Source organism: Molothrus ater, chromosome 6 (genome assembly GCF_012460135.2).
Source record: "Molothrus ater isolate BHLD 08-10-18 breed brown headed cowbird chromosome 6, BPBGC_Mater_1.1, whole genome shotgun sequence".
NCBI lineage: Eukaryota > Metazoa > Chordata > Aves > Passeriformes > Icteridae > Molothrus > Molothrus ater.
Genome location: NC_050483.2, coordinates 612,542 through 637,700, shown reverse-complemented (window position 1 = coordinate 637,700; position 25,159 = coordinate 612,542). Strand labels below are relative to the sequence as shown.

General features: G+C 43.9%; 1 protein-coding gene across 1 annotated transcript; it reads left to right on the top strand.

The window, feature by feature from the left end:
• Nucleotides 1-41: 41 nt before the first annotated feature.
• On the top strand, nt 42-24,783 carry DKK3 (dickkopf WNT signaling pathway inhibitor 3). The gene is made up of 7 exons (XM_036383347.2): nt 42-293; nt 1,796-1,933; nt 2,445-2,528; nt 18,523-18,615; nt 20,237-20,381; nt 22,888-23,044; nt 24,211-24,783. Exons 1-7 carry the CDS (start codon nt 135-137, stop codon nt 24,452-24,454), a joined length of 1,020 nt encoding a protein of 339 aa, XP_036239240.1. The 5' UTR covers nt 42-134; the 3' UTR covers nt 24,455-24,783.
• Nucleotides 24,784-25,159: the final 376 nt, after the last annotated feature.

The window sequence follows — 25,159 nt, the reverse complement described above, 5'->3', positions numbered from 1 at the left end:
CCGAGGGACAGCGGGGAGAGTTGAGGGACAGCGGAGGGACAGCGGGGGAGCCCAGGGACAGCGGGGGCAGCCGAGGGTCAGCCGAGGGCCAGCGGAGGGCCAGCAGGGCCAGCGGGGAGCCGAGGGCCATTGCGATGCGGCGCTGGGCGCTGGTGGCCGCGCTGGTGGCCGCGCTGTGCGGGCCCGCGGCGGGCGGCGGGCGGCGGCGGGCGGCCAGCCTGGGCGAGATGCTGCGGGAGGTGGAGGCGCTGATGGAGGACACGCAGCACAAGCTGCGCAACGCCGTGCAGGAGGTGAGGGGCGCCGGGGGCTCCCTCCTCCCGCAGCTCCCCGGCCGGGCAGCATCCCCGGGGCGGCCCCGAGGGAGCGGCTGCGGGCAGCGCGGGCTCCCCGGCCCGGTGCCCGCCGGCCCTCGGGGCTCGCCCGGTCTCATCCCGGGATGGGGTGGGGTAATGGGATGGGGTAATGGGATGCGATGGGCCGGGCCGGTGGGCAGAGGTGCGGGCCATGGTCCCGCTGGAGCCGAAGTGACGGAGGGGAGGAGCGGAGGGAAGAGTTACGGGATGGTCTTTGTGCCGCGGGAGCTAAGGAGCACCAGGGTATCCCGAGCCAGCATTCGGGGCTGTAAGTGTCCTGGAAATGCGTGGAGGAGCAGCTTGCCTGTGGTGTAATTGCGTGTCTTGATCTGAAATTGCTGGCCCAGAATTGCCCAGGATCTGTTTCAGAGCCAGAAATTGAGACCAGACCCCAAACCAGTGTCTCATATGGTTGTCAAAACACCTTGTCCCTCTACTCACCTTTCCTGTGGGCTTTTCATTCCCCACCTGTTAAGAATCTTCCTTTCAAGTTCTCTTTTCCTCTCATTCAAAAATACTTAGTCTGCAAACACCTGTTACTGACAACCTGCTGCAGAAACAGACCTTGGTTTACTATAATTAAATTAATTTCTGGTCTTTTGCTGTCCTCTGGATGGTTTCTGAAATCTACCACTGTTATCCACTTCATTTAGACTGCAAATACATTGAGGCAAACCATTCTTTACAATGCTGCAAAGATGCTTAAGGGTGTAATCAGAATTTCTGTCTGTTTTTCTGTAGTCAGCTCTGGATTGCTGCCTGGATGCAGTGCAAAGTGTGAATTGTTTGAGCAGAGTCTAAGGAGATAAATGGTTTGCACTTAGAAAGATTTGCAGCTGTTATTTGAAATAAACAGACACACCAAAAGGAGAGATTTTGTCTTGGGGAAAATCCTGTTGTTCATCCTGGTTGAACTTTTGGCCTCCCAGCTCTGTTACAGCAGTTGCAAATAAAAGGACAGATTTATTCTTGTGTGTTTACAAGATTCACACCCTTCATCCCACAAAGACAGTAGGAACTGAAACAGAGAATTAAATTCTGGATGTGTGCACCCTCATCTACAGGGTTGACTTCAAGGGGCTTTTGTTTCTCTCTCTTCTCTTCTTTGTCAGAATGGAAAGTCTGCTTGGAGTTTTCAGCGGTTTTCTGTGAAGAGCAGAAAGCTGGGATCTCCACTGACACCAGCCTGTGCAGATACCAAATTGCCAGTGGCCTCCACACTTTTTCCCCCTCACAGGGACTGACTTTGGCTTCACCAGCCCAGAGCTGAAGGGTTTAGCTCAGCCCTGTTTTTCTGGCCCCTGAAAAGAGCAGCTGCAGGCAGTGTCTGGAGCAGGTAGTGTCTGTCCCTGGGGCCTGCGCAGGAAGCATGGCTCGGCCTCTTTTGTGACATTTTTGCTAACTTTCAGTTGTTATGTTATGTTTTTTTAATTTGGCAGATGGAAGCTGAAGAGGAAGGGGCAAAAAAGCTGTCAGAAGTCAGCTTTGAGGACTTACCTCCCAACTACCATAACGAGTCCAACACGGAAACCAGAGTGGGCAACAGAACTGTTCAGACCCATCAAGAAATTGATAAGGTATGAGAAAACTTGTATATGGTGAGCTCTCCATTCTTAAGCAGGTTTTCTTCAAACCTCCCTCCTCCTCCAGCCCAGTTTTACACATTTATTCACAAAATAATTTGGAGTGTCAATTTTCCTGATGATAATTACTTTGGGGTTTGATTGTATCTTCTGTGCTTGACTAGTCACGGTGTTAAGGACACCTGTCACGAAAGGTTAGTGTGAAATAACAATTTATTTTGAAAAAGGGCCTGCTAAAAATAGAACACAGCTACAGCTATTACATGGGGAAGGAAAACCCAACCATCTCCTGCTCAGTTGGTTCCTTTACAGTGTCATTTTAAATAGACAGGGAGGTAGCTCTGTCATCTACTTTTCCCTTCTGATTATGGTTTATTAAGAGTGACAGCAAAATAGGAAAAAAAGAGGGGGTGGGAGTGGGTTAATGATTGCAGGATGTAGGGCTGAGAGTAACAAAGGACTAATAAAAACTGTAGTTTGATATTTTGTTCTTTTCTGGTATCAGGTTACAGATAACAAAACTGGATCAACAGTTTTTTCTGAGACAGTTATTACATCCATAAGAGATGGAGAAAACAAAAGGAATCATGTGAGTGAGCACGTTTCTTTCTTTTTGAAAATCAAACAAAAACTTTGGGTTCCTTGTTCAGAAGACTGTGAGAGAGTTCACCTAACAAAATTTTGGAATGTTTTGAAACACAAAACCATTGGGGTAAGCAGTCAAAAACGTCTGTGTTTTTTAATTAGTTTAACTTAAGACTATTATGACTTGGAAACAGAGTTCCAGTGTTGGGGTTCATAGACATGTTTGACTATTTGTCTGTCAAATGTAAATGTTAAATAGCAAAGGTAGTTACACTGCCCTTTCCAGTGAGTGTGGATAAATCCTTAGTATAACAGTGATCTTGTCTTCCATTAAAAAAATGCTTCCTAGATTTAAACAGTTGAAAATAAATAACCCCAAATCAATCATTTATGAGGAATCTTTGGAACAACATATGGCTCTCTTTGCTTTTCAAGCCTAACAAGTGATGGACAACTGGTTCTGAAATGCCACTTTGAAGAGAAGGGAGAGACATGGGACAATAAATCCCCCTCCCCTCAAAATATGGTTGTTTAAGGACTCTCAAAGGAGTTTAAAAGATCACTAATGAGTCTTGCAAGCACAAGTACATTTGTTAAACATCAGTAGTCACATGAGAAATTCAGCACATAGCACTGCTTTAAAAAATTGAGTTTTCTTTGGTTATAGTCTTATCAAAATGGATTATTTTTTGTGGTCTTACTAAGATTGGGCTTGCCAGGTTTCCTCTGAGAGTTGGCTTCATCTAACTAATAGTTTGTGATTTGATTTACTTCAACATACCCTGGCTTTTTTTAGAAGAACTTACCTCCAGTTCTTTCACAGAAGCAGCTCTGTAACTATTTTATAAATATAATTATGGAAATCATTATATAAATATAATTATGGAAAAATTATGTCATTAGTTCCGATTTTTAATGGATATAGAACCTGAAATTAGTGCCTCTTTTCTAAAGTTTTCCCTCTTGCAGGCTCATGTTTTTATACTGCTATTTAAGCTTGAAAATGGCAAGTAGCAAAATATAGCACACACAAGCAACTTTACTTTTTTTCTTTTTACTATTTTGCAAAGCTTGTAGCTTAAGTGAAAACTCAAGGTATAAAATAAATTTTAACTATTCTAAACTGCGGCTGATTCTATACAAAGTGTTAGCATCCTACACAGCGCTTTTTAATAAGTAATGAAGACAATCCAGTTTTTTTTTCCAAGCAAATGTGATCATCATCTTGAAACCCAGTGTACAAAGGCAAACTTTTTAACCTTCTTAGCACTGCAACACAACACTAGTGATTTTCATCATGTATTTGGCTTGCCTGTGGTGGCTAATTATTCTCACAGCTGTAAAAATTATTTCTAAATGAACTTTCTCCAGGTTTCATACACAGTTCCTTATAAGCTTCATATATCAAGGTACAGCTGCATTTTCCATCTGGGAAGTTTGCCTCACTGACCAAGCCAGTGCTGCATCCAGAGCTCTCCCAGTGCTCTCAGAGCTCCAGCTGAAGGATGTGAGGGCTGAATGCAGATTTTTGTCTGATTTGGTGGTGGCAGCCTCAGCGCAGAGCTGGTGCTGCCAGCTCCTCCTCGCCGCCATCCTGCACCCCCTGTTCCCCAGCACCCCCATGAACAGCCCCCTGCAGGCTGCTGGAGCAGAGCTGTTCATGCTCCTTTCCCCCCTCGCACTCATTCTGAACTTTCAGCATGCCCAGGCTACAAACACCTTATTTAGAGGTTGCCAACTTGGAGGAAAAGCAGCCTCCAGATGTACTTGGTCCTTGTTTAAGGAGAGAGTGAAATTAATGTGACTAAGAGGTGCCTAAAAGGAGCAAATCTGAAAATGCTTGCAAACTTTAGACATGAAGGGGGAATATGAATCACTTTTGCTATTACAAGCACAAAGAAATATTGTAGGAGTAATGCAATTAAGAATTGGAAGATTTAGGTTACAGCAAGGGAAGGAGTGGTGCTGTGGAGAGATCTGTGAAGCAGAAGAAAGATTTTGTCCAAATGAAAAGGCACTGTTGCTTAGGTCTGTAAACTTAAGGTAAAAGTATTGGGAAATGAGTTGCAGAAAACATTGCACTGGGCCCTTAGGTCACTTTTATGTACACAGATTTTCATCCTTGAAGTTTTGTGAGACACTGTGACATGTCCTGGTCACTCTCCAGGCCACAGGCTCCACATTCCAGTGTGTCATTCCACTGGTTGCACAGGCTCAGTTTGTAGCCTTAACTTGTACAAGTTGGGGATTCCCACAGCTCCTGCTCTTTACAAATTTGGTTGGTAGAAAGAAGAATTTTCCAAGCACTGTCACAAACCACATGCTCTGAAATTTAAACTCAGTGTCATTCATTACTGCGGTAATTTGTGATAACTGGAACCCTACCCCTCCCCAGTTTACATTTATTTTCTGTGCTGAGTTATAAGCCTCTGAAATCACTGAAAGCTTTTCATGTGACATTTTTGGGCTTTGAGAGATGACGCAAGAGCCTCACACGAAGGCAAAGAAGTGTCTGCATTGCAATAATAAATCCACTTACTAGCTGGAATGAGAAATCCAGCACTGGAGAAGCAGCTCCATGGAAAACAGATTGTGCCTGCATTTTAAATCTCAGTGCTTGTCCTCCTGAAGCAGGTACCAATACGCGCACAAACAGAGCATATAAATAAATGTACATAAGCATGCACACATACATAAAGGGCAGATATGACAGAAACACGAGGGAGAATCCTCCCCACACAGACTTTTCCTTTCTGACTGTTTCTTCCTGGCTCTGCATCCCAGCAGCATTCCCCTCAGGCTGCTCTCTGTTAGTGGTGGCTCCTCTGGCAGGGCTTTTGTGGCTGGGGCTGTTTGGAGTCTCCACTAGTGGGGTTGGGCTCGTTGCCATTTCTGGCAGTGCACTCCAGTTCCTCAGAGGCACTGCATTTCTGGGAGGCCCCAAGTGCATTCCCAGACTCACATTCACTTTCTCAGATGTCACTGAGGGCTGGCAGTCGCCCCTGTGGATGTCAGGCTTCAATCCAGCACTCTTGTGTCTTTATAGAGGCCAAACACAGGCAAGAGGTAGCTGGATGGGCATAAAGTCTGTGGAGGGCTTCACATCCATTTGTTCCTGGATTTAAGGCTCAAATACTCTGTAATTTGTTTCTTCAGGGAGCATTGGGTAGCTTGCAAATTAATAAAGTATTTTCAGTCAAAAGTTCAAGCACAGAGCACAGCAAAAAGTAACAGCATTCCTCATTATCCTATGAAGATCAAAATCTTTTCTAGCTTGTTGGCTAGGCCTGTATCAGGTGTGATATATTAGCCTAACCAAGGAAAAGCAAGGATGAAAAATAAGAGGAAGCAAAACTGGTACTGGTAAGGTTTGCTACAGAAAGATTAGTTGCATTTCTTCTCACTTCCATTCAGAGCAGTAATTTACTCTCTCTTCTATTATAAGCTCTCTCTTGTAATTCAAAGCTAGTGCACCTGAGCTTTTTTCTTCTCTCTAGTAATATGATAAATAATAAAAAAAGCAATGCCTCTTTTTAGCTAGGTTGTTTTTGTGGGTTTGTTTGCAGTTGTTTTTTGGTTTTTTTTTTTTCAAATTTTAGTAGAAGTATATCTGTTAGCTTTCAATTCTCTCTTTTGAAAGAGATTTTTAATGATGCTGGTGTCTAGGGAGAGTGAAGCAGGGAACTGGAAGAATATAGCACATTTCTCATTTCACTTTGGCACTGTGGAACAGATTCCTGCCTTTTGCTTGCCCCTGGTGGCAGAGGCTGCTGAGGGCAGGGCTGTGCCTCCTCTTTGGTTACACAGCACAGGTCAAAGTTTCCTTGTGGGCCACCTTCTGCAAACACAGAGAGCAGCTGTTCTCTCAGGGATTTCAAACACCAGCCTGTCCTTAGGAGGAGACCCTGGGATGCCCAGGCCTCCATTTCCATGTGAAGGCGCCCCTGGAGCTCTGGGCAGGGAGGTGTCACTGTGGAACAGCTTTTCCAGGCTGACCTGGCAGGTTCTGGTTCATCTCTACAGACAGGAATACATATATCCCTTCTATAACAGCCTCATTTAAACCCTTTGTCAGCCTTTACCTTTACTCTAGCAGGAAAGTACTAAAAAGAAAGAAAACAGTTCAATTTCCCCCTTTTCTAGAGAAAAAGAGTGGTTTACATGGTTGAGCTGCAGCTCTTCAAGCTCCCAGTTCCCTGCCACAACCGTATTCTCAGCCACATGTGCTGGAGCTGCTCTCTTTGAGGCTCATCCTGCTCCAGGGAGAGGAGTTCCTTCCAGTGCTCTGTAGAAAGGAAGCTTTGGAAATTGAGAAGAAAGACTCAATGGAGTGGAAATTGCATTTTTTCCATGCAATCAGCAGCACTGCAGGAGAGGAATCATGGCAGAAGTTTGAAAATGCAGCATTTTGGTGTTGCCTTCTGCTCCCTAATATCTCAGGGAGGACACTTGTTTTGGGCAATCTTATATTTGGGTCCAATTTTTTTGTTGCCTTTTTCACAGAACTTTTAACCCCCGGTGACTTGCACTCAACAACATTAAACTATCAATAGACACTGTGAGTGCATTCCTGGGTTGAAATCCAGGTCTCTGTCTAGCCAAAAATCACGTAATATCTAAATCTGGTAGGTTTTGTATGTTTAATAATTTGATTCCTGGTACTCTGAGTCTGCTCTTCTGTTAGCTGTCCAGCCTGCTCTGCTCCATTAATCATTGGGCAGTGCAGGTCTGTTCTGCACAGCACCCACCCTTTTGGGGATCCTTGGAGGAGGAGCAGATAAGGCAAATTGGACTTGTTTTGGAGAGCCATGGCTCCTCAGACAGGCATGGTTAGACATCCTCAGCCAATTCTTCATGTTTTACTGAACCCCCTTTTTTGGTTCCCTTTTCAGTTTTGGTCTCAGCAGTGTAGAATATGAAGCTTTGGGGCAAGTGGGAATAGTTCATGGGGACAAGTAGCCTGTGTTTGTTAGAGTAGAAAATGATGTAGAGAAGGGTGCAAAGGGAAAGTGGATTTAGCTAAAGATGAGAAGAATTGTTCAATTAACATTCTGAGTTGCTCTTATTAATCTGGAGTGTTTTCAGACTGTGAATCTTGTTGTAGAGAGGGACTTTTCTTGTATGAAGGGGGTGATGGACTGTGTGCATATCTCTGAGACTTCATAGGTAACTCCATAAGCAGCAAATGCTCCTTAGTGATGCAAAAGCTATTAAGGGATTTAATTTAGGTCATGGATGAGAGGATGGCCTTATTGCCAGTCACAGAGTGTCTAAACCCAGTGGTTTTGACAGCCATCTGATGTTCACTAGGCTGTGGCCAGAAACCAGTCTGAATGTTAGCCTCAGTGACTGGAAAGAGCTGCCAGGAGGAGTTTGAAATACAAGTGTCAGGTCTCATCCTGCACAAAGAAACTTCTCTGAGGAGGAAGGTGGGAAATCCCTGTAATTACCAGCTGCCCAACACACTCCCCAGTGTCCCCATCTTTGTTTGCTGAGCTTGATCCAGCCTGAGCTGGTTTTCTCCCTGAGAGGGCTGTGTGGGAAGCTGTGGGTGCACACAGAGTGGACAGAGAGCACAGACATCAGGGGCTTGTGCAGCCCTGCAGGGTGCAGTGGCCACAGTGTGAGCAGTGAGGCTCAGTTCAGCTCTGGGACTCACTGACCGTCGGCAAAAAAGCAAAAAGTGGGAGCAGCTGCCAGACCTTGCCAGGGGCAGGAGAAACAAGGTGCCTTTTGCTAAGGGGCAAGCCAGGCAGGTGTTCTGGCTGAAAACACAACCAGCCATGTCAGAGAACACAGATCAGTATCTTTTTTGGGTTTTCTTTTTCCCCCCTCTTAAGTGGTGGCTTAGATTTCCAGACAAGCAAACTGATGGAACAGCAAAAGGGTTACTCCTAAATAAAGGTATCAAATCCTGCTCTGGTTTGTATCAGTGGGAGTCTGAAGCAGTTTAGATAACTTTAGTAAATTTCCTTGATTAATAATGAAAAAAATAGTAAAAGAGTGACTAGGATTTCTCTCATATTTCCTGCTAGTCTAGTTTAGTTTAAATTGTTTGTTTTCTGTCGAGTTAGGGAAACACAACTATGTAGTACTAACAGATATTCCAAAAGTCTTCATTAGCAATTCCAGTCTGTGCCTGTATTTAGAATTGTTAAGAAATTTTCCAGATCCTCATGTGCTGTAATGTGATAATTCTATTCCAGCTAAACTCCAAAGAAAAAGAATATTTTTATTAAGTTGTTTGAAGAGTCACCTCAGCGTTTTTCCCTCCCTGGGCTGTTACCCTTTGAGTAGCTAAATACTGAGGAGAGAAAGCTCTTCTTGTGATAAATGTCTCCTCACCAAAAATGACCTGTCACTGTAGTAGAGTGGCAGTGCCTAGAGCTGATTCAATGTTCCAGGCATGGTTAGTGAGAGAAGATTGGTAAACCAGTGAGTTCTCCTGAAGGGTACAAAACTCTCTCATCCAGCCAGTGCTCCAGCAGTGTCCATGCACTTCTAAAGCTCTCAGCATTCCTGTTGGTTGTGGGAACAAATCCTGCCTTGTCTGGAGCTTTCCGTGTCAGGGAGGGATGCAGGTTCCTGCTTCTCCCTTGTTGGCATGCTGGTTGCCACAACTCCTCTGCCAGCAAGCCATGAGTCAAAGGGAGCCTGTTTGCCTTTTCCCTGGGCTTGGTTCAGTTTTCCCACTCACAGCACGCTGAGTTTGGGGATCCAAGGCTGTGCAATTGTATTTTATAGATCATGGCCAAGTCATAGGGAGATATAAAAACAAATCACCATGAATGATTTTGTTTTCTGCCTCTCCTAGATCAACCTGTTTATTCTAAGAGAAATGTTTGGGGTTCTCTTCTCTTTTTGGTAACATCCATCCAGAAGAGTGAATCTTTTATGTGTGCTGGTGGCAATTTTGTGATCTAGGGACATCTGTTAAGAGATCATAGTATGGATTTTCCTCATCGAAGGTTCATCAGCTGTGTTTCTTTCCTCTTGCCATACACATGTAGCAAATTACCCATGAGAGGAAAAGCTTTAAGGCAAATGAGAAATTTTTTCCCACTGGTTTTGATTATGTAACTTAATCCATTGGCTCCAGCAGCTGCTTATTTGAGATTTTAGCTGAAACCATGTTATCTAATTAAGGAGGAAGCCTTAGCTGGAAGGGTAACAACAGTAGCTAAGGCTTTAGGAAATATAGGCTAGAGCACTGGATGTATTGCAGAGGTTGATTTTTTAAATCTTTTATTTGCATCTGTTATAATCTTGCAATGGTTGAGATAGATGCAGAGGTTGCAGATAAATGGGTTAAAGCTGTTTACATCTGTGTTCTCATAGGTAAGGTGGCAGAATTTGCTGTGGCTGGGAGGTTGGCCCAATAACACATTGTTCCATATCTGATGAGCCTAAAGTAATCTTTGCCTGGACTTGAGGAGGGTTAGATTCTACAAAATCTGTAGAATGATACTGGTTTTATACCAGTGAGTAGGAGGAGAGAGAATGAATGTGATCAGTGATTGCTCAGCATTTCCATTTGTGTAGAGTCAGGAAGAGGTGTGAGATGTTACCAGTCCAGCTTGATGGTGTTTTGCACTATGGTTTATTAAGCTAAACCATGGAAATTGAAGGAAAATGGTGAATTGAAGTTGTGTCTGTTTAGTAGTGTTTCATGGATGGATGGATGGAAGGAAGGAAGGAAGGAAGGAAGGAAGGAAGGAAGGAAGGAAGGAAGGAAGGAAGGAAGGAAGGAAGGAAGGAAGGAAGGAAGGAAGGAAGGAAGGAAGGAAGGAAGGAAGGAAGGAAGGAAGGAAGGAAGGAAGGAAGGAAGGAAGGAAGGAAGGAAGGAAGGAAGGAAGGAAGGAAGGAAGGAAGGAAGGAAGGAAGGAAGGAAGGAAGGAAGGAAGGAAGGAAGGAAGGAAGGAAGGAAGGAAGGAAGGAAGTTCTGTAGAATGGTGGTTTGAAATGCAATGCAATGCCTCGAGAAATGCATTTCTGTGTCAGCTGAGTGAGTCTCAACTTTGTCCTTCCTCCCGTGTGATTCACAAAGAGCATTTTGGCTTCTTTTGTGGAGTGGGTGTCTGGCTGGCCTGCGAGAGGCTGTCACTGATAGCACTGAGGGACACTGCACTGGTGATTGCATCACTGTGGTTCTTCACCTCTGCAGCCTGCACAGAGAGCCCCCCTCCCCTGTCCTGATCCTCACCCTCAGAACAAATCCCCTTCTCCCTTCCAGTCACACATACTGTAATGCAGCATGGTTGTACTAAAGGTACACAGGGTGGGGTGGGAATTCTGGGTCTGTTTATTTGTTATTCTGTGTGGAAATGACTCAGAGCCTGCTCCTGAATTTCTGTCATATGAGGAATCCCTCAAAATTCTTCCCTTAGAAAGCCTGGGGGAGGAGCAGTATCTTAGGACATGGTGGTGTCAGGCAAAGGGGAGCCCTAGTGGTTTTCCTGGGTCCAAGAGATCTGACATCTGTCAGCAAGGGAAGGTTTTGGTCCCCTGGTAGGTGTTTGTCTTGGACTTCATACATGGTGGAAATCTGCAGTACATTCGTATTCTTATGTTCCTTTTGGAAGGACAAAAAGAGTGTGCTGAAGACCCTTTTTCATTTCTTTCTCATTTGTGTTTGTTTAGGAAATGGGGTGAATATTCATGAAAAGTCATCATCTCATGTTGTCAATATCCTCTAGGCACATGATTTCAGATGGAAAATTAAATTAAGGGATTAATTAAATAAAAGAGGCTCTTTTGTAATCCCAACAAATGCCCCAAAGAGGAGGTCTTGACAAAGCTTCAAAGAGTCCACACCTATGACCCAAATACCTATTTCATCCTTAGGCAGACATGGATCTCGTGTTCCCAAAATCCTTGCATGCTGGAGATGATTTATTTCAATGCTGTTGCTGTAATTCAAACCTCTTCTGCTTCCATCTAGAGCTCATGGAAAATAAACTATTCCATTTCTTATACAGTAAAAGCAGTCTCCTACACTGTCAGCTCTGCCATGGGCAAAATCCACTGAATGTGGATCCTCACCAATGTACTTCTGTTCAGTATTATTATCTTTGGCTGGCACCTTTAACAGCATTAATAAGTCTGTTGAAACCGTAGACTACCAAAAAAAGCATATTATAAAGGAACAAAGCCCATAAGATCCAGGGTTTGAAATCAGTTCAGTGAGGGATGGGGCACAGGTCAACATCTTACTCTCAGTGTGCTGCTCTTCATTTGGTGGTGAAGATTAGCCAGCGGCTATTAAGTACAGAACTCTTGTTTCCAAAGGCTTTTCTTTTCCTCCAGCTGTTTCACATCCTCGCTGTGTACAGCTACTCTGCCTTGTTTTGCATTTACAGATTTGCAAAACTGCCATAGTTGAGTCGTGAATCACAGGAACTTTTTAGCTGCCAATTGCAGAGACAAGAGCAGCCTGCAGTCAGACCCAGCTCCTGGGGAGCATCACTGCCTCCAAGCTGTGTCTGTGTGATCTCTGCTGCTCACAAATAATTGGCACTTGACAGGTTTGTGGCACAGCCCTTCAGTGGCTCCACAGCTGCTGCTGGAGCTCAGGACATTTGGAGTAAAACCCATGGTCTGTCAGAGCATGAGTGCTTAGACATTTCTCCTGGTTATCCAAGGTCAAAGAGTTGTTCTCCCATCAACAGATCCACAGGTAGATGCATTTCTCAGGTAGGACTATTAATTGCAAACTCATTAGGAAAGCTTTATTTATAAATGTGCATCAGTATTTTGACCTCACATATACATAAATATGTATACACACACACACACACAGACACAGTCCTTTTCTCCTTTCCTAGTTAGATAGCTCTTGGTTTCCAGACTAAGTTAATTACCTGACAGATATATAATTTATGGGGGTTTTCTACTAAATTAAAATAGTTCTCATGTGTCCTCTTTGATACCACTGCAAACCAGATTGAAATGAGTACTTGGCACTGTGTTTCCTACACAGGAGCATTTGCAGAAGCTGTAGTCCTGAAAAGATCAGGTTATTTTTTCTGAGGAGAAAGAAGGATGAGGGAAGAAAATGAAGTGGCTGCTTCTGCAGAGTGACCTGCTATTAAATTATTACAAGGCATACAGAGAGATTTTGACCAAGAGTGAACAGAGCATGGTCTGAGAGAGCACCTAGACACCATTTTTCTCACTATTCTGAGGCATTTGACAGGATTTTTTTTTTATTTTGTTTATTTGGGTTTTTTTGGGTGTAGTTTCTTCTTTCATTGAAGTCGGTTCCTTGAAGCCATGGATAAGATTATATTTTATTTATTTCCTCTTTTGACTTTGAGCATTAACTGCACGAGGGTCTGACCAGTGCCAAGATCACTGTTTGTGTGGGGGGAATAAACAGGTGGTGTAGGGAGGGATGCAGTTCTTGCACTGGTGGTGAGCAGTTTATTGGGGATCACAGCCTGCCTCAATAATTCCCTTTTTGACACCATGTTAAGGCTAACACACCTGTGTTGCTTTGGGTACCTAAAGCCAAGCTCAGGCCACTTTCAGTTATGTCATGTAGACATATTTTGCCTCCATTTATATTGTGTCTTGTGGAGAACCAGAAATGAAGTTTTCCCAAATAAAATGTTTCTGGGAAATGGGGGAGAAGGAATCGGATGGGATTAGCTCTATGGAGAAGTTCAAGACAAAGCCTGGGGACTTGTTTTGTGTTGTTTATTGGTTCTGAGCTCAGCAGCCACATTCCTGTTGAGCAGCCACCCAAAGAGCTGGCGTTCCCCACAGCACTGACCCCCAGCACAGCTCTCAGCTCATGTCTGCTCTTTTTAGGACGTCTCTTTTTAACAGAAGTTCCTGATTTTACGAGTGTTGTGTGCTTGGCAGGACAGCAGTGAGAGACTTGTGCTGCTGGAAAGTATTACAGAGGTTCTGAGGTATTTCAAGGCAAATTAATCCATATCTCATTAAAAACCAAATGCATTGCATGCACTGTCTAGACAACGGAGAGATTAGGAACTGGAATGCTACTGCATTTCAAATTTAGGTAGTAGTTTCCATAAAACAATATTCCATTCTATGTAATTCTGCCTTTTTTTTTTTTTTTTTTTGTAAATACATGTAGGATATAAAACAGGTTTTATGCTTCTTTTTTTTCCCTACTACTCAGCAGTTTTTGCCATCTGCTGCAGTAATGGAGAGCAGCCCTGCGTGAAACAACTTGCAGAAATTGAAACAAAACCTAGAAGGGGATTGGTAAACACAGAAATGTTAACTCTTAGAAGGACTCACTGCTGAGAGAGGTCAGTTCCAGTGTGAGCATGGCTGGAGCTGTTGCTGTCTCACGGGTGCAGCTGGGTGAGCTCTGGCACTGTTTGGGAAGGATCTCTGCCTGTGGTTTATGGAGACTAACACTGAGTTTTACCAGAGTTACAGGTTTTTGAGAAGGGAATTGCTTTGTATGAGGAGTTTTTAATTAACATGTAAAGGGGCTTTTGTTCAGAGAAGCTTTTGGAGGGCAGTTGTCCCAAAATGCAGTGAGAGGTGCTCCCATGCATTTCCAAGGTTATTACTAAAACTCATTTTCTGATTGTCACACCAGTTGTGTGGAACTCTTTCCTGTGCTGTGTTTCTGCTGGCAGAACTTCCTCACCTCTCCAAAATCATTGCTTTTGCCTCCACACTTCATGGCTCGAGCATCTGAAGTGCACAGAGGTTTGGGAATGAACACTTTGGAAGGGCTGTTTTGGCTTACCAGCTGCGCAGAGAACAATCCTGCCTCTCCCCTCAGCTCCTGCAGGAGTTTATAGGCACAAACTCTACCTGGATCACAATAAGCCAGCAAACTGAGCCATGTAGATTACACAGGGAGGGGAAAAGGGGTTCTCTTGCTTGAATCTCACCGTTCCTGTGCCAGAGAGCCACAGAAATGTTGTATATTGTCATGGCTGTGCCTTCCTCTGCTTCCTTGGGTTCTAAACAGAAGAGTAAAGATCCCAGGAGAGAAAGACTCACTCCCAGACAAATATTGGCTGAAGATCTGAGTAGTGAAGAGTTTTGTTTAAAGTTACCTTTGAAGACCTTTCTGAGAATGTGGAGGGAGGGTGAGTGTGAGTGGGGAGAGGGAATGAATAAATCAAATGCCAGTTGTGAATTTAAAATCAATGAGTCCATCTTGAAGATTAGTCATCATCAGAATATTTTTTAGTCTACAATTAGGGTTTTAATTAAGGATTAAGGGGAAAAATATGAAAGCAAAATAAGTGTTATTTCAGGACATACTATATCACCAGCAAAACAGCATTAAAAGTGTTGCCACAGTGAGGCACAGAAACCAGATGAGCACTGCCAAAGACAGTGGGTTTCTGTATGAAAGCTGGTTAACTCTGGCTTGTTGTTCTGCTTTCATGACTTGAAATGAGAAATTCTTGGCTTGTCCCTGTTTCTCCTCCCTGGTATGGGCAGAGGTGACGTGGCCCACCCTGGGCTGGGCTGGGCTGGGCTGGGTGCAGTGCAGCAGCCAGCCCATTCTGCAGAGCTGCCTACAGCCCCTTCCAGCCTGTGAAAAATGCCTATTTTATGATTGGCTTTTGGCAAATATTAAAATGAACATTATATGTGTTATGTTAGAAAGTGATGCTGTATTAATTCTCTTAAGTAGTGTGGTAAATACAGTTTTAGGTTATAACACAATGTTAAAATAGAATCTATGCTATGTAAGATACTCTTTCTAAAGAAAGGACTCACAGTGAGATAGCAGCCACAGGACACCTGAATCTTTCAGAGAAAGAGAATTTATTGCTCCATTATCAGGAGAAATGAACTTCTTCCTGCTTCGCTTGGGCAGGATTGTGCTGTCAGGATTCAGAGGAAGAAGTTGACACTGCCCAGACAGAATCCTGTATTTGAATGGAATTCATGCATCATGGATGAGGTGTATGAATATGCAACAGGCTGTTGCTTTTAAGGGTTAATCCTTTGTTAATGTGGGTCCTTTTTCGGGCTTATTTTGCCCAGAAAAGGTACCCGGACTGTCCATAACTCCTTGTTTTTATTGTCTCATATTGTCCTAATCCAAATTGTCCAAATTATTATCACTCTAATTATATTGCTATTTTTATAACCATTTCATTACTATTAAACTTTTAAAAACAATTGATTGGCGTTTTTCACAGAGCCCATTGTGCAGAGCTGCCTGCAGCCCCTTCCAGCCCAGTGCATGCTGTGGGCTGCAGGCTGGCACATCACACAGAGAGGAAACTCCTCTTCTGTGCCTTTCCACGGGGTGCAAAGGCCTGGGGGAAGTGCTCCTGTCCAAGCTTGTCCCCCCAGCTCTGGCCTGCACAGTCAGACCTGCCCCAGCTGCCCCTGTGTCTGGGAGCTGCCATGTTCAGCTGTCACCAACATCACTCACTGCTGTGTCTTCAAATAAAATGGACACTAATAATTCTTTAGGAAAGCAATAATCTTTGACATAATCTACCAAAGAGAAGAAACCTGACATTTCTTTCAGCAGCAGTTGTTTCAGCAGACTTAGGAACCTTTTCAATTATTTTCAATTTTTCTGTTGGTTTTTTTTTTTGTTTTTTTTTTCCCTGTTGGTTTTGGAACAGATCCTAATGCCCAAATAGCTTCCAGGTGCTGCAGGACATTCATTGCAGAGCACAGTATTATAATAAGAGTCCACAGGATGCTGAGTGTGTCCTTGCAGGTATATGGCATGGGATTCTCCATCCTGGCCTCTGTTGTTGGTGGCTCCCAGTACACCCATTAATAAATAGGCAGTGCTGCTTTCACTCTGTATTACTCCCAAACAGCCTCTTCCTTTGCCACAGCATTAACTGTTACTACACCAAAAGGGATTTCAGAGAGGTGTACATCACTGTCAGTGTGCCTAATCCTGTCTGTAAGTTATCTGCCCAGCCTGTATGCTCTGCTGTACATCAGAGGCCAGCACTCCTTCTCCTCAGTTTACCCAAGCTCTTGACCAAATATTCTGAGAGATAATTTAGTTTTGAAGTTCCAGGAAAAAATGGATTGTTCAGAATCTGCTGCAGCTGATGAAGGTGTTCAGATTTGCTCCTTGTCCAGCAATTTTTCTATCTAAAGGTAGCTGAATCAGAAAAGGTCTGTTGCCTGATTAAATAAGGAAAAATGATTAATTTTAAAAATACATGGTTACACATCTGCATGTCCTGAGTTCTGCATTAACTGTGGGTGTCTGGGGGAGGTAAATTGGTGTGGAGTGTGGCACACAATTCCACAGAGCTCATATGAAGGGAAGCCTTTGCCATGCCAGGAAAGAAAAACACAAAGGGATTTTTTTTTCCCTGACTGGAAACTCTCATAAAACTGAATGTCTGATCTGGTGGGACACAATTCAGTAAGAGGAAAAAGTTTTTTGGTGTGGGACTCATTAATTCAGGAGGAAGCAGCAACTGGAGAATTGCAGCTTTGGTGTTAGGTGGTTTTAGAGCTAGAGTTATTCCATGAGCTTAGAGCAATCATGACAAGGTTTCTCCTTTGTGGAGAAGGACAGCTGGAAAACCTGACTGCAGCAAGACCTGGCTGTTTGCCTGAAGGGGATGGAACAGGAGTGAAATAGTCTGTTCTGGGTATGGTTTATACAGGGCATTCATAAAAGCAGCTGACAAAGCTACAAAGTTGGCCTGGAAGAGCATAGCTCCTGAAGAGAGGAGGCTGGCTGCTCACTTGGAGCACAAAACCTCCAACATACTGCCTAGCATTTAGATATTTGGATTTTGATCCATCTGATTATGTAGCAACAGAAAAGAAAAAAAAAAAAGAAAAAAACCCCACACACAGTACTGGGATAGTGAAGCAGATAGATGAAGCAGAAAAACATTGCAATAATTTATAGCAGCCTAGGTCTGGTGATAGTAATTCCTTAAAACAGCCAAAATGACTTCTTCTGAATTATAAACACATAAACTTAAATGTTAAGTTGTGGACTTGAAAAGAATCAGGCCCCAGACTGTGTTTAGCTTCTCTTCTGTGTTCTGAGTAATCAAACAGTCTCAAGCTGCACCAAGGGAAATACAGGTTGGATATTAGGAAAAAGTTTTTGCAGAAAGGGTGAGAAAGTTCTGGAATGGCTGCCCAGGGAAGTGGGCACCCACACTCCATCCCTGGGTGTGTTTAACAAAGCCTGGATGTGGCACTGGGTGCCAGGGTTGAGCTGAGCTCTTGGGGCTGGGTTGGACTGGATGATCTTGAAGGTCTCTCCCAACCCAGTGATTCTGTGAATTTGCACAAAATGAACACAATAAACTGTTGGAAACCATCTGAGTGGCCAGAATGGGTAACTTAGACAAGGCTGGTTCCTGCAGAGCAGCCTTGCCTCACCCAGGGCAAGAACCCCCAAAAGGCTGAATCTGGAGGAGATCTGAGGAAAAGGAGAAGCTTAGTGGGAACTTTCAGTAGAGGTTGCCCAGGTGATTTGCTCCAGCAAGTGAGATTAGTGTCTGCCAAAGAGCAGTCAAGTGCTTAATTCAGAGAATTCAGGCATTTTTGTGTAATCCCTTTTCCTTTTCCTTTTTTTCCTTTTTCTTTTCCACTAACAATGGTACAAACCAGTGCTGGGCAGGTCACAAACAGGTGACTCAGAACAGTGCTATGAGTTATTCTTCTGTTGACTAAATTGTTTCCAGCCTGGAGGAAAAAAATATTTAGAGAAGAGGGTTAATCACACAATTTTTAAGAGATAACCATTAGATGGGAAAACATCCCCTCCCTGTGAACCAGACATGAGGGTGCAAAAATATATCACTCTCACTGTGTTCTCCTCACTGCCACGGGCTTAGGAGGTGAAATTTGAGGCCAGAGGATTTAGATGAGCCAGGGAGAGGGCACTGGTCTCTTGCAGAGCTGTGATTGAACAAAGAACCCCAGCAAGCTTTTTGTCTTGGTTCCCAAATAAGAAATATAATCAATGAAGAACTTTTGGTTTTTAAAGGAGAATGAATTTTGGTAAATCACTCTTTTATCCTTTCCTCCAGGAGTGTATCATTGATGAAGACTGTGAACCAGGGAAATATTGCCAGTTCTCCGCCTTGGAATACAAATGCCAGCTCTGCAAGCCCCAGCACACAGTAAGTGCTGAGTGAGATGGGATTTCATGTGATCTTTAGAAACTCAGTGAGTTATTGTTGCTAATGTCAGCCAGTCAAAATTGACAGAAAAGAAGCTGCAAAGCTTTCTGCATGAGGGTAAAATAAATTTTCGTGTTAACAGGGAGTAATTAAAAATCAAGATTGCGATGGCCCAACACCCACCCCCCTCCCCACCTTTTCAGTTCTCAGCAGAGCACTTGCAGGCTAAAGAAAGTTAACACTGGATCTTGTGTTGTAGAGCTCAGGCTGAAGGAGGTGGGATCAGTTCCCTGCCCTAGGAGCTGGACAGCTACAGAGCATTTTCCTCTTCAATGATCAGGTGTCAGTAGTGCCAGTGCAGTCCTGCTCCTTGCCCTGTGCTCAGCATTGCCTGTGGGATCCACTGGAAACGAAATACAGGTTTTGTATGGCTGCCAGACAGGGCTTTACACAGACAGGAAAAAGCTGCTGAAGTGCTGACCTGCTAGGACTATTTAAGATTGTTAACCAAACTACCTAAAAAAGGAAACAAAGTGACACACACGGCTTTTACTGGGTTGATTCCTTAGGTGTGTGTAGTTCAAACACTTGGGCAATGGTCATACAAAGCAACCTCTAGCTAGAAATTCACAAAGAGATTTTTTTTCTGAGAGTTTTTTCAAAGACTATTGGTTACCAATGAGGTCTGGTTCTTATTACAACTAAAAAACAGACTTTAGTAAGACTTGTTATTTGCTTTGCTCTTTAAGAACAATCCTTCTGAAAATTTTGTTTAGTTCCTGACTGCATTTGACAATGGAAAAAAATCAGTAATGTTCTCCACTGATGACGTTTCATTTATTAATTTTTTGTTTCCCTCGATTGCAGAAGAGAGGAGACCAGGGAGGGCTTAGAGCAGCATTTCAGTGCCTAAAGGGGCTGCAGGAGAGCTGGAGAGGGTCATCCTGCAAGTGCATGTAGTGACAGAATAAGGGACAATGGCTTTACATTGAAAGAGAGCAGGGCTAGATGGGATTTTGGGCAGGAATTGTTCCCTGGCAGGGTGGGCAGGCCCTGGCACAGGGTGCCCAGAGCAGCTGGGGCTGCCCCTGGATCCCTGGCAGTGCCCAAGGCCGGGCTGGATGGAGTGCTGCTGCTCTGCTGTGGAGGTTCCTGTCTGGCACTAGTTCCGTGTGTTCTTCAGTTGAGAAATGAAGCAGTTCTACCTAAACAGTGGGAATGTGACATTTATTTAAAGTAGACATTGTTGTGCTCAGGCCCAGGGCCCAGTTCTGAGTGTGGCTGTGTGTGGTGCCCTGCTCTGAGTGCTGCAGTGCCAGTTCTGAGTGTGGTGCCCTGCTCTGAGTGCTGCAGCACCAGTTCTGTGCCCAGTTCTGAGTGTGGTGCCCTGCTCTGAGTGCTGCAGTGCCAGTTCTGTGCCCAGTTCTGAGTGTGGTGCCCTGCTCTGAGTGCTGCAGTGCCAGTTCTGTGCCCAGTTCTGAGTGTGGTGCCCTGCTCTGAGTGCTGCAGTGCCAGTTCTGTCCCTGATGCCCTGCTCTGGGTGCTGCAGTGCCAGTTCTGTCTCTGATGCCCTGCTCTGGGTGCTGCAGTGCCAGTTGTGTGCCCTGCCCTTCCCTTGCAGCCCTGCTCTCGGGATGTGGAGTGCTGTGGGGAGCAGCTCTGCGTGTGGGGCCACTGCAGGAGATCCATTTCCAGAGGGGAGAACGGCACCATCTGTGAGAGCCAGCACGACTGCAGCCCTGGCACCTGCTGTGCTTTCCACAAAGGTACCCAGGGCTTTGTCCTGCCCAGCTCAGAGTGCAGGAGTGTTGGTATTTGGCTCTTTTGAGCCTAGGGGTATCAAATTTGCAGGCAACCCCGACAAGGGCGAGAGGGAATGATGCATCTGACTCCATTGATATCAGAAGGTTAATTAATTATTTTATTATACTATATTATTCTATACTATATTACATTATATTACATCTAAACTGAATCTGCCAAGCACTCACCCTGCTCACACTGCCCAGAATCTCGTGGCTGTCACCCACAGTCCCCAATCACACACACACACCTGGCCCTGACAGGCCAATGGAACAGAACACCGTCACTGTGGGTGAACAATCTCCACGTTGCATTCTGCTGTGGCACAACACAGGCACAGCAAGTGATAAGAATTGTGTTTTCCCTTTCTCTGAGGTTCAGAGAACGTGAAACCCAGAAATATTCTTGGGAAGAATTGTGCCTTACTTTTCCCTGTGGGGAAAAGGGGAAGTGGTTAAATCTTTACGGAATCAGCAGGCTGTTCTCCCTTGGCCTGTGGAATGCACTGGGTTAACTCCATTAGAAACCTTGATAGAATCAGGTGTGAGAAACAGCCTGGTGGGGTGCATGCTGGTGAAAGCAAAGCCTGTTGCACACTAGAGATGAAACCAGCAGCAGAAGCACAAAAATGTACATTTCTAAGGGGGAGTTCTGTGTCAAATTTACACACAATTAGCAAAAATGATAGGATTACAAATGTGCAGAAGGAATTAATGAGCTGGCTGAAAGTGGCTTCTCCTTCCTCTCAGCAAGCAGCCCATCAGAATCAGGCTGCAGACACATTTCATACCCCAAGTTTCATGTGAGCCTTCTAGGGCATCACACCATGCAGTGGGGACCAGGCAGCCAAGAGACACACAGGAATGACGTCCCAGGTCATGCTTTCAGTCCATGTGGGAATGTGAAAGTTGATTTACAGAAGGGAGCACAGAGGAGAAGGTCTTGGGCCTGAAATCAATCTCCAGTCCTCTTTGGTTGGGGTCCAGTTTCTTCTGCTGTTTTATACCCATCAGCTCCTCACTGCGTTTGTCACAGTTCACCTTCCTTTAGTAGTGACAGGACACAATTCCAGCCAGCTCCCTACACCAGGTACATAATTCCCATAATTCCCTAGCTTTTTCCCTTGCTGTGAGCCAGAGCAGACCTGGTACTGATGGCTGGGTCTGTCCCACTCTCAGCCTGCTGCTGGTGGATCAGGCTGCAGGGCATTCCAGGAAAACAAAGGAGAAAGCTCCAGCACCATTTAAAAGTGAAGAGGATCTGCTCAGCTTCCCCATGTTGATGTTTGAGCACTACACAGTGGACCTTCAATGCTAAGTAAGTTTGGTTAGGAAGGAGCAAGATATATAGTTATTAAGAAAATTTTATATCTACACTGAGAGATATATATATCTCAGTAGGTAAGAACATTGATGAATAATGATAGAATACTCTTGTTAGAACATAAAATAGTGCTATTGATTAATAGCAATGAATTTTTATTCTCTATGGCTCTCTGCTTTAGCAGGGCTTTAGGGTTTTTCAGGTCAGGCCTAACCTCGAGGCCTTTCTCCATCACTGGAGAGTTGCAAATGATTGTCCTAATAAAGATGTGTATTTTTATATAAAACTGTAGTAAACTGTGGAGTATTTGCTGCTCAGTATATAATGTTTTGAACCTGGGAACTGATAGGTCATGTAGATTAAAGCACATGTGTCTATGCATGCACACACATATGTGTTTTTTGACCAAACCTGATTTAAAAACTTGGAGTTTGAATTCTTCTCATATTTCATCCTGCCATATGAGGTGACTGAAGACAACAGGAAGAAGGTAGCTTTTCTAGAAACATCTGGAAGAGCTGAATTCCAGACTGAGATTGGGAGTTACTGACATGAGGAAACCCAAAGGACACAGCCTTTTTAAATAATGTCTTACACTGGCTGAAATTCAGCCCTGTGTAGAAACGAGGGTGCCAAGCCCCAGATGCCATCAGACAGCTTTGCCCACAGCAGAATTGATAAAATAAATTAAATATCTGAGTTGTAGTTCTTGTAAGCTCATTAGTTTCTGAACAATTGCTCTGTATTTGCAGCCTCTTCAAAGAAATAGAAAAAAATAACAGGGTTTAAGATAGAGAGGTATGTGTCTGTTCAGATTTCAAACCATTAATGCTCCTCATTGCAGAGGATTCCCTGTAATGTTCGTTTTCTTAGGATTAGAAGAGTTTGGGATCTCCCAGGGATGCTGTGCTGCCTTGAGAGCAGTCTCTGAGTCAGGCTGATCTTGCTCATTAAGGATGAACTTCAAATGTCTTACTCCCACCTAGTGGAAAAAACATGCTCATGGCTCCCTGTCACACACATAAGGGAGCTTGAAAAGAGGTCGAGCCTCTTTTTATATCTTGCATACAGAATTAAACATGGGGTCACCCCAGTTTAGCAGACAGCGAAAGACTTCTCCTAAAACGCCTTTCCCTTGGCCTGCAGAGCTTCTGTTTCCTGTGTGCACACCCTTACCTGAGGAGGGTGAGCCCTGCCATGATCCTTCCAACAGACTTCTCAACCTCATCACCTGGGACCTGGAGCCCGATGGAGTGCTGGAGCTGTGTCCCTGTGCAGGGGGCCTGAGCTGCCAGCAGCACAGGTGAGCACCAAAGCTGGGCCTGGGACCGGCCTGGGCTTGGGAGGGCTCTGATGCTGTGCTCATAGCTACAGAACTCTCACGTTCTGCCTCACTAGAAAAGGTTTTGACAGTTTTTCTCATCGGCAGCATTGGCACCTTTTGCTTTGTCCCACACAGATGTGCCCAATTGAGTTTGGCAACACGTGAATCCAGTGTAAATTAAGTGTGTGAATTAATGAGGCTGGTACTGCTTTTTAATCAGTCAGTGCTAGCATCTAGCAATGTTGAAATGCATCATTCCAATTTCATTCTCTGCATACAGTCCCTGTCCACCAACTCTATGTGACACTGGGTTTCTGTCAGATTTTTGCTTGTTTTAGAATGTAAGATATGTTAAAGGAATTTTAATACAAACTTTTCATGGGTCATGCTTTTATTATTTCTTTTAAAGGAGTTATTTGTATTGTCAGCAATTTCACTGGGAGAAAGTGAGATCATTTAAGTTTTGCTAAAAGCATTTTTACAAAACCAATGTTTTCTATGAAATAAACACTCCAAGTTTTCTCCTACACTTTCCAGCATCATATTAACTCTAACAAGGCATCATAGCTGGGATAGAGATGCAGATTAATATTTCTCTCTTCTGTGTCCAACTCTATGTTTTATCATGCTTGAAAAGGAATTGGATAACATTTTGTTTCATAAATGTCTCCTAAGGAAGCAAGCAGAGCTGATCCCATCCCATCCTATCAGCACCAGAACTGTTGTTAATGTGCCATTAACCTCAGGGAAGGTCTGTCAGCAAATGTCAGGTCTAGCAAGAACAACGTTTCAGATGAGGATACAGAAACAGAAATTAATTGGGGTGTGAATATAGCTGAACTGTCCAGAAGTTTCTATCTGAATTTGAAGATTCAAGTGACTTTTTTTGTTACCTGTTGTTTTGAGGGCCACTGCTCTTGTTTACCAGGATCAAACTATTTATGCTGTTAGGATCTCTGTATGTGGAAATCACATTTATAACTCACCAGCTGTCAAGCGTGTAAGAATCAGGTGCTTGTGAAGTCAGCTAGGGTAGATTCATTGTGCATTTAACATGTTTTCCTATGGGGCGGGAATGGAGAATTTCACAGGCAGCAGAACACAAAATGATGTACTGTGTGACCAGATGTGCCTTTTCCCAACAGCCACAGCACCACATCTGTGTGCCAGCTGTCTGCCAATGAAACACAGCACACTGAAAAAGAAGATCCCTTAATCATGGATGAGATGCCCTTTCTCAGCTTGATCCCTCAAGATCTCCTCTCTGCTTATGAGGAAAGCAGTGTCATCCAGGAAGTGCAGAGAGAATTAGAAAGCCTGGAGGACCAAGCAGGTTGGAAGCCTGAGCCTGAGGCAGCTCAGGAGCTGCTTTTGGGAGATGAAATCTAAAGCCCAAAGCACCAGTTTAGTTAGTTATTTCTAGAATTTTTTTTGTTTTAGTATCTTGCTTGTATGAACCCTGAACACACACTACTAGATAGAAGTGCAATAAACAAGGTCTTCAAGGAGCATCCTTCTCTGTGCACCAAACCTGCATGTCCCTGTGGAGTTCATGCTGCTGTGGAATTCATGCAGTGCCTGCCTTCAAACCTTCTGCCAAATGGGAACCATAAGAGTTCTGGATTTGTACTTTCCTCTTGTATGTCAGAAATAAACTTCTTTGTACTTGTACTCATTAAAAATACACACAAGCATAAATTATTTCAAGTTACTAGAAACTGTACAAGTGATCTTTGAGTATGGATGTTCAGAGTTGTTTTATTTCTCTGGGGAAAGAACCATCTACTCTGACACTGTTGCAGTCACAAATTTTAAGGAATTTTTAAAGGAATTTTAGTTTTTTTCTTTAGAATTGTTTTGTGTTTTTAATACACTTCAAAGGCACAAATCTGTGCATGTTACAAAATGTGATTATTTTTACCATCTTAAAAGGTCATTGATTTAAAAAATCAATAGCAAGCTAAGAGTAAAATCTGACCCCCCAAACTCCCCAGCTGTCTCACCAGTTTGCTACCATGGCTCCTCCACTATTAATGGTTTTTTGCTAGATTTCTCCATCTGCTGTTGCACATGGTAAAACAAGATGTGAGGTTC

Coding starts and splice junctions, on each gene's coding strand:
- DKK3 (XM_036383347.2), top strand. CDS start 135: ATGCGGCGCTGGGCGCTGGTGGCCGCGCTGGTGGCCGCGCTGTGCGGG. Junction 294..1,795: donor TGCGCAACGCCGTGCAGGAG/GTGAGGGGCGCC, acceptor TTAATTTGGCAG/ATGGAAGCTGAAGAGGAAGG. Junction 18,616..20,236: donor TCTGCAAGCCCCAGCACACA/GTAAGTGCTGAG, acceptor CTTCCCTTGCAG/CCCTGCTCTCGGGATGTGGA.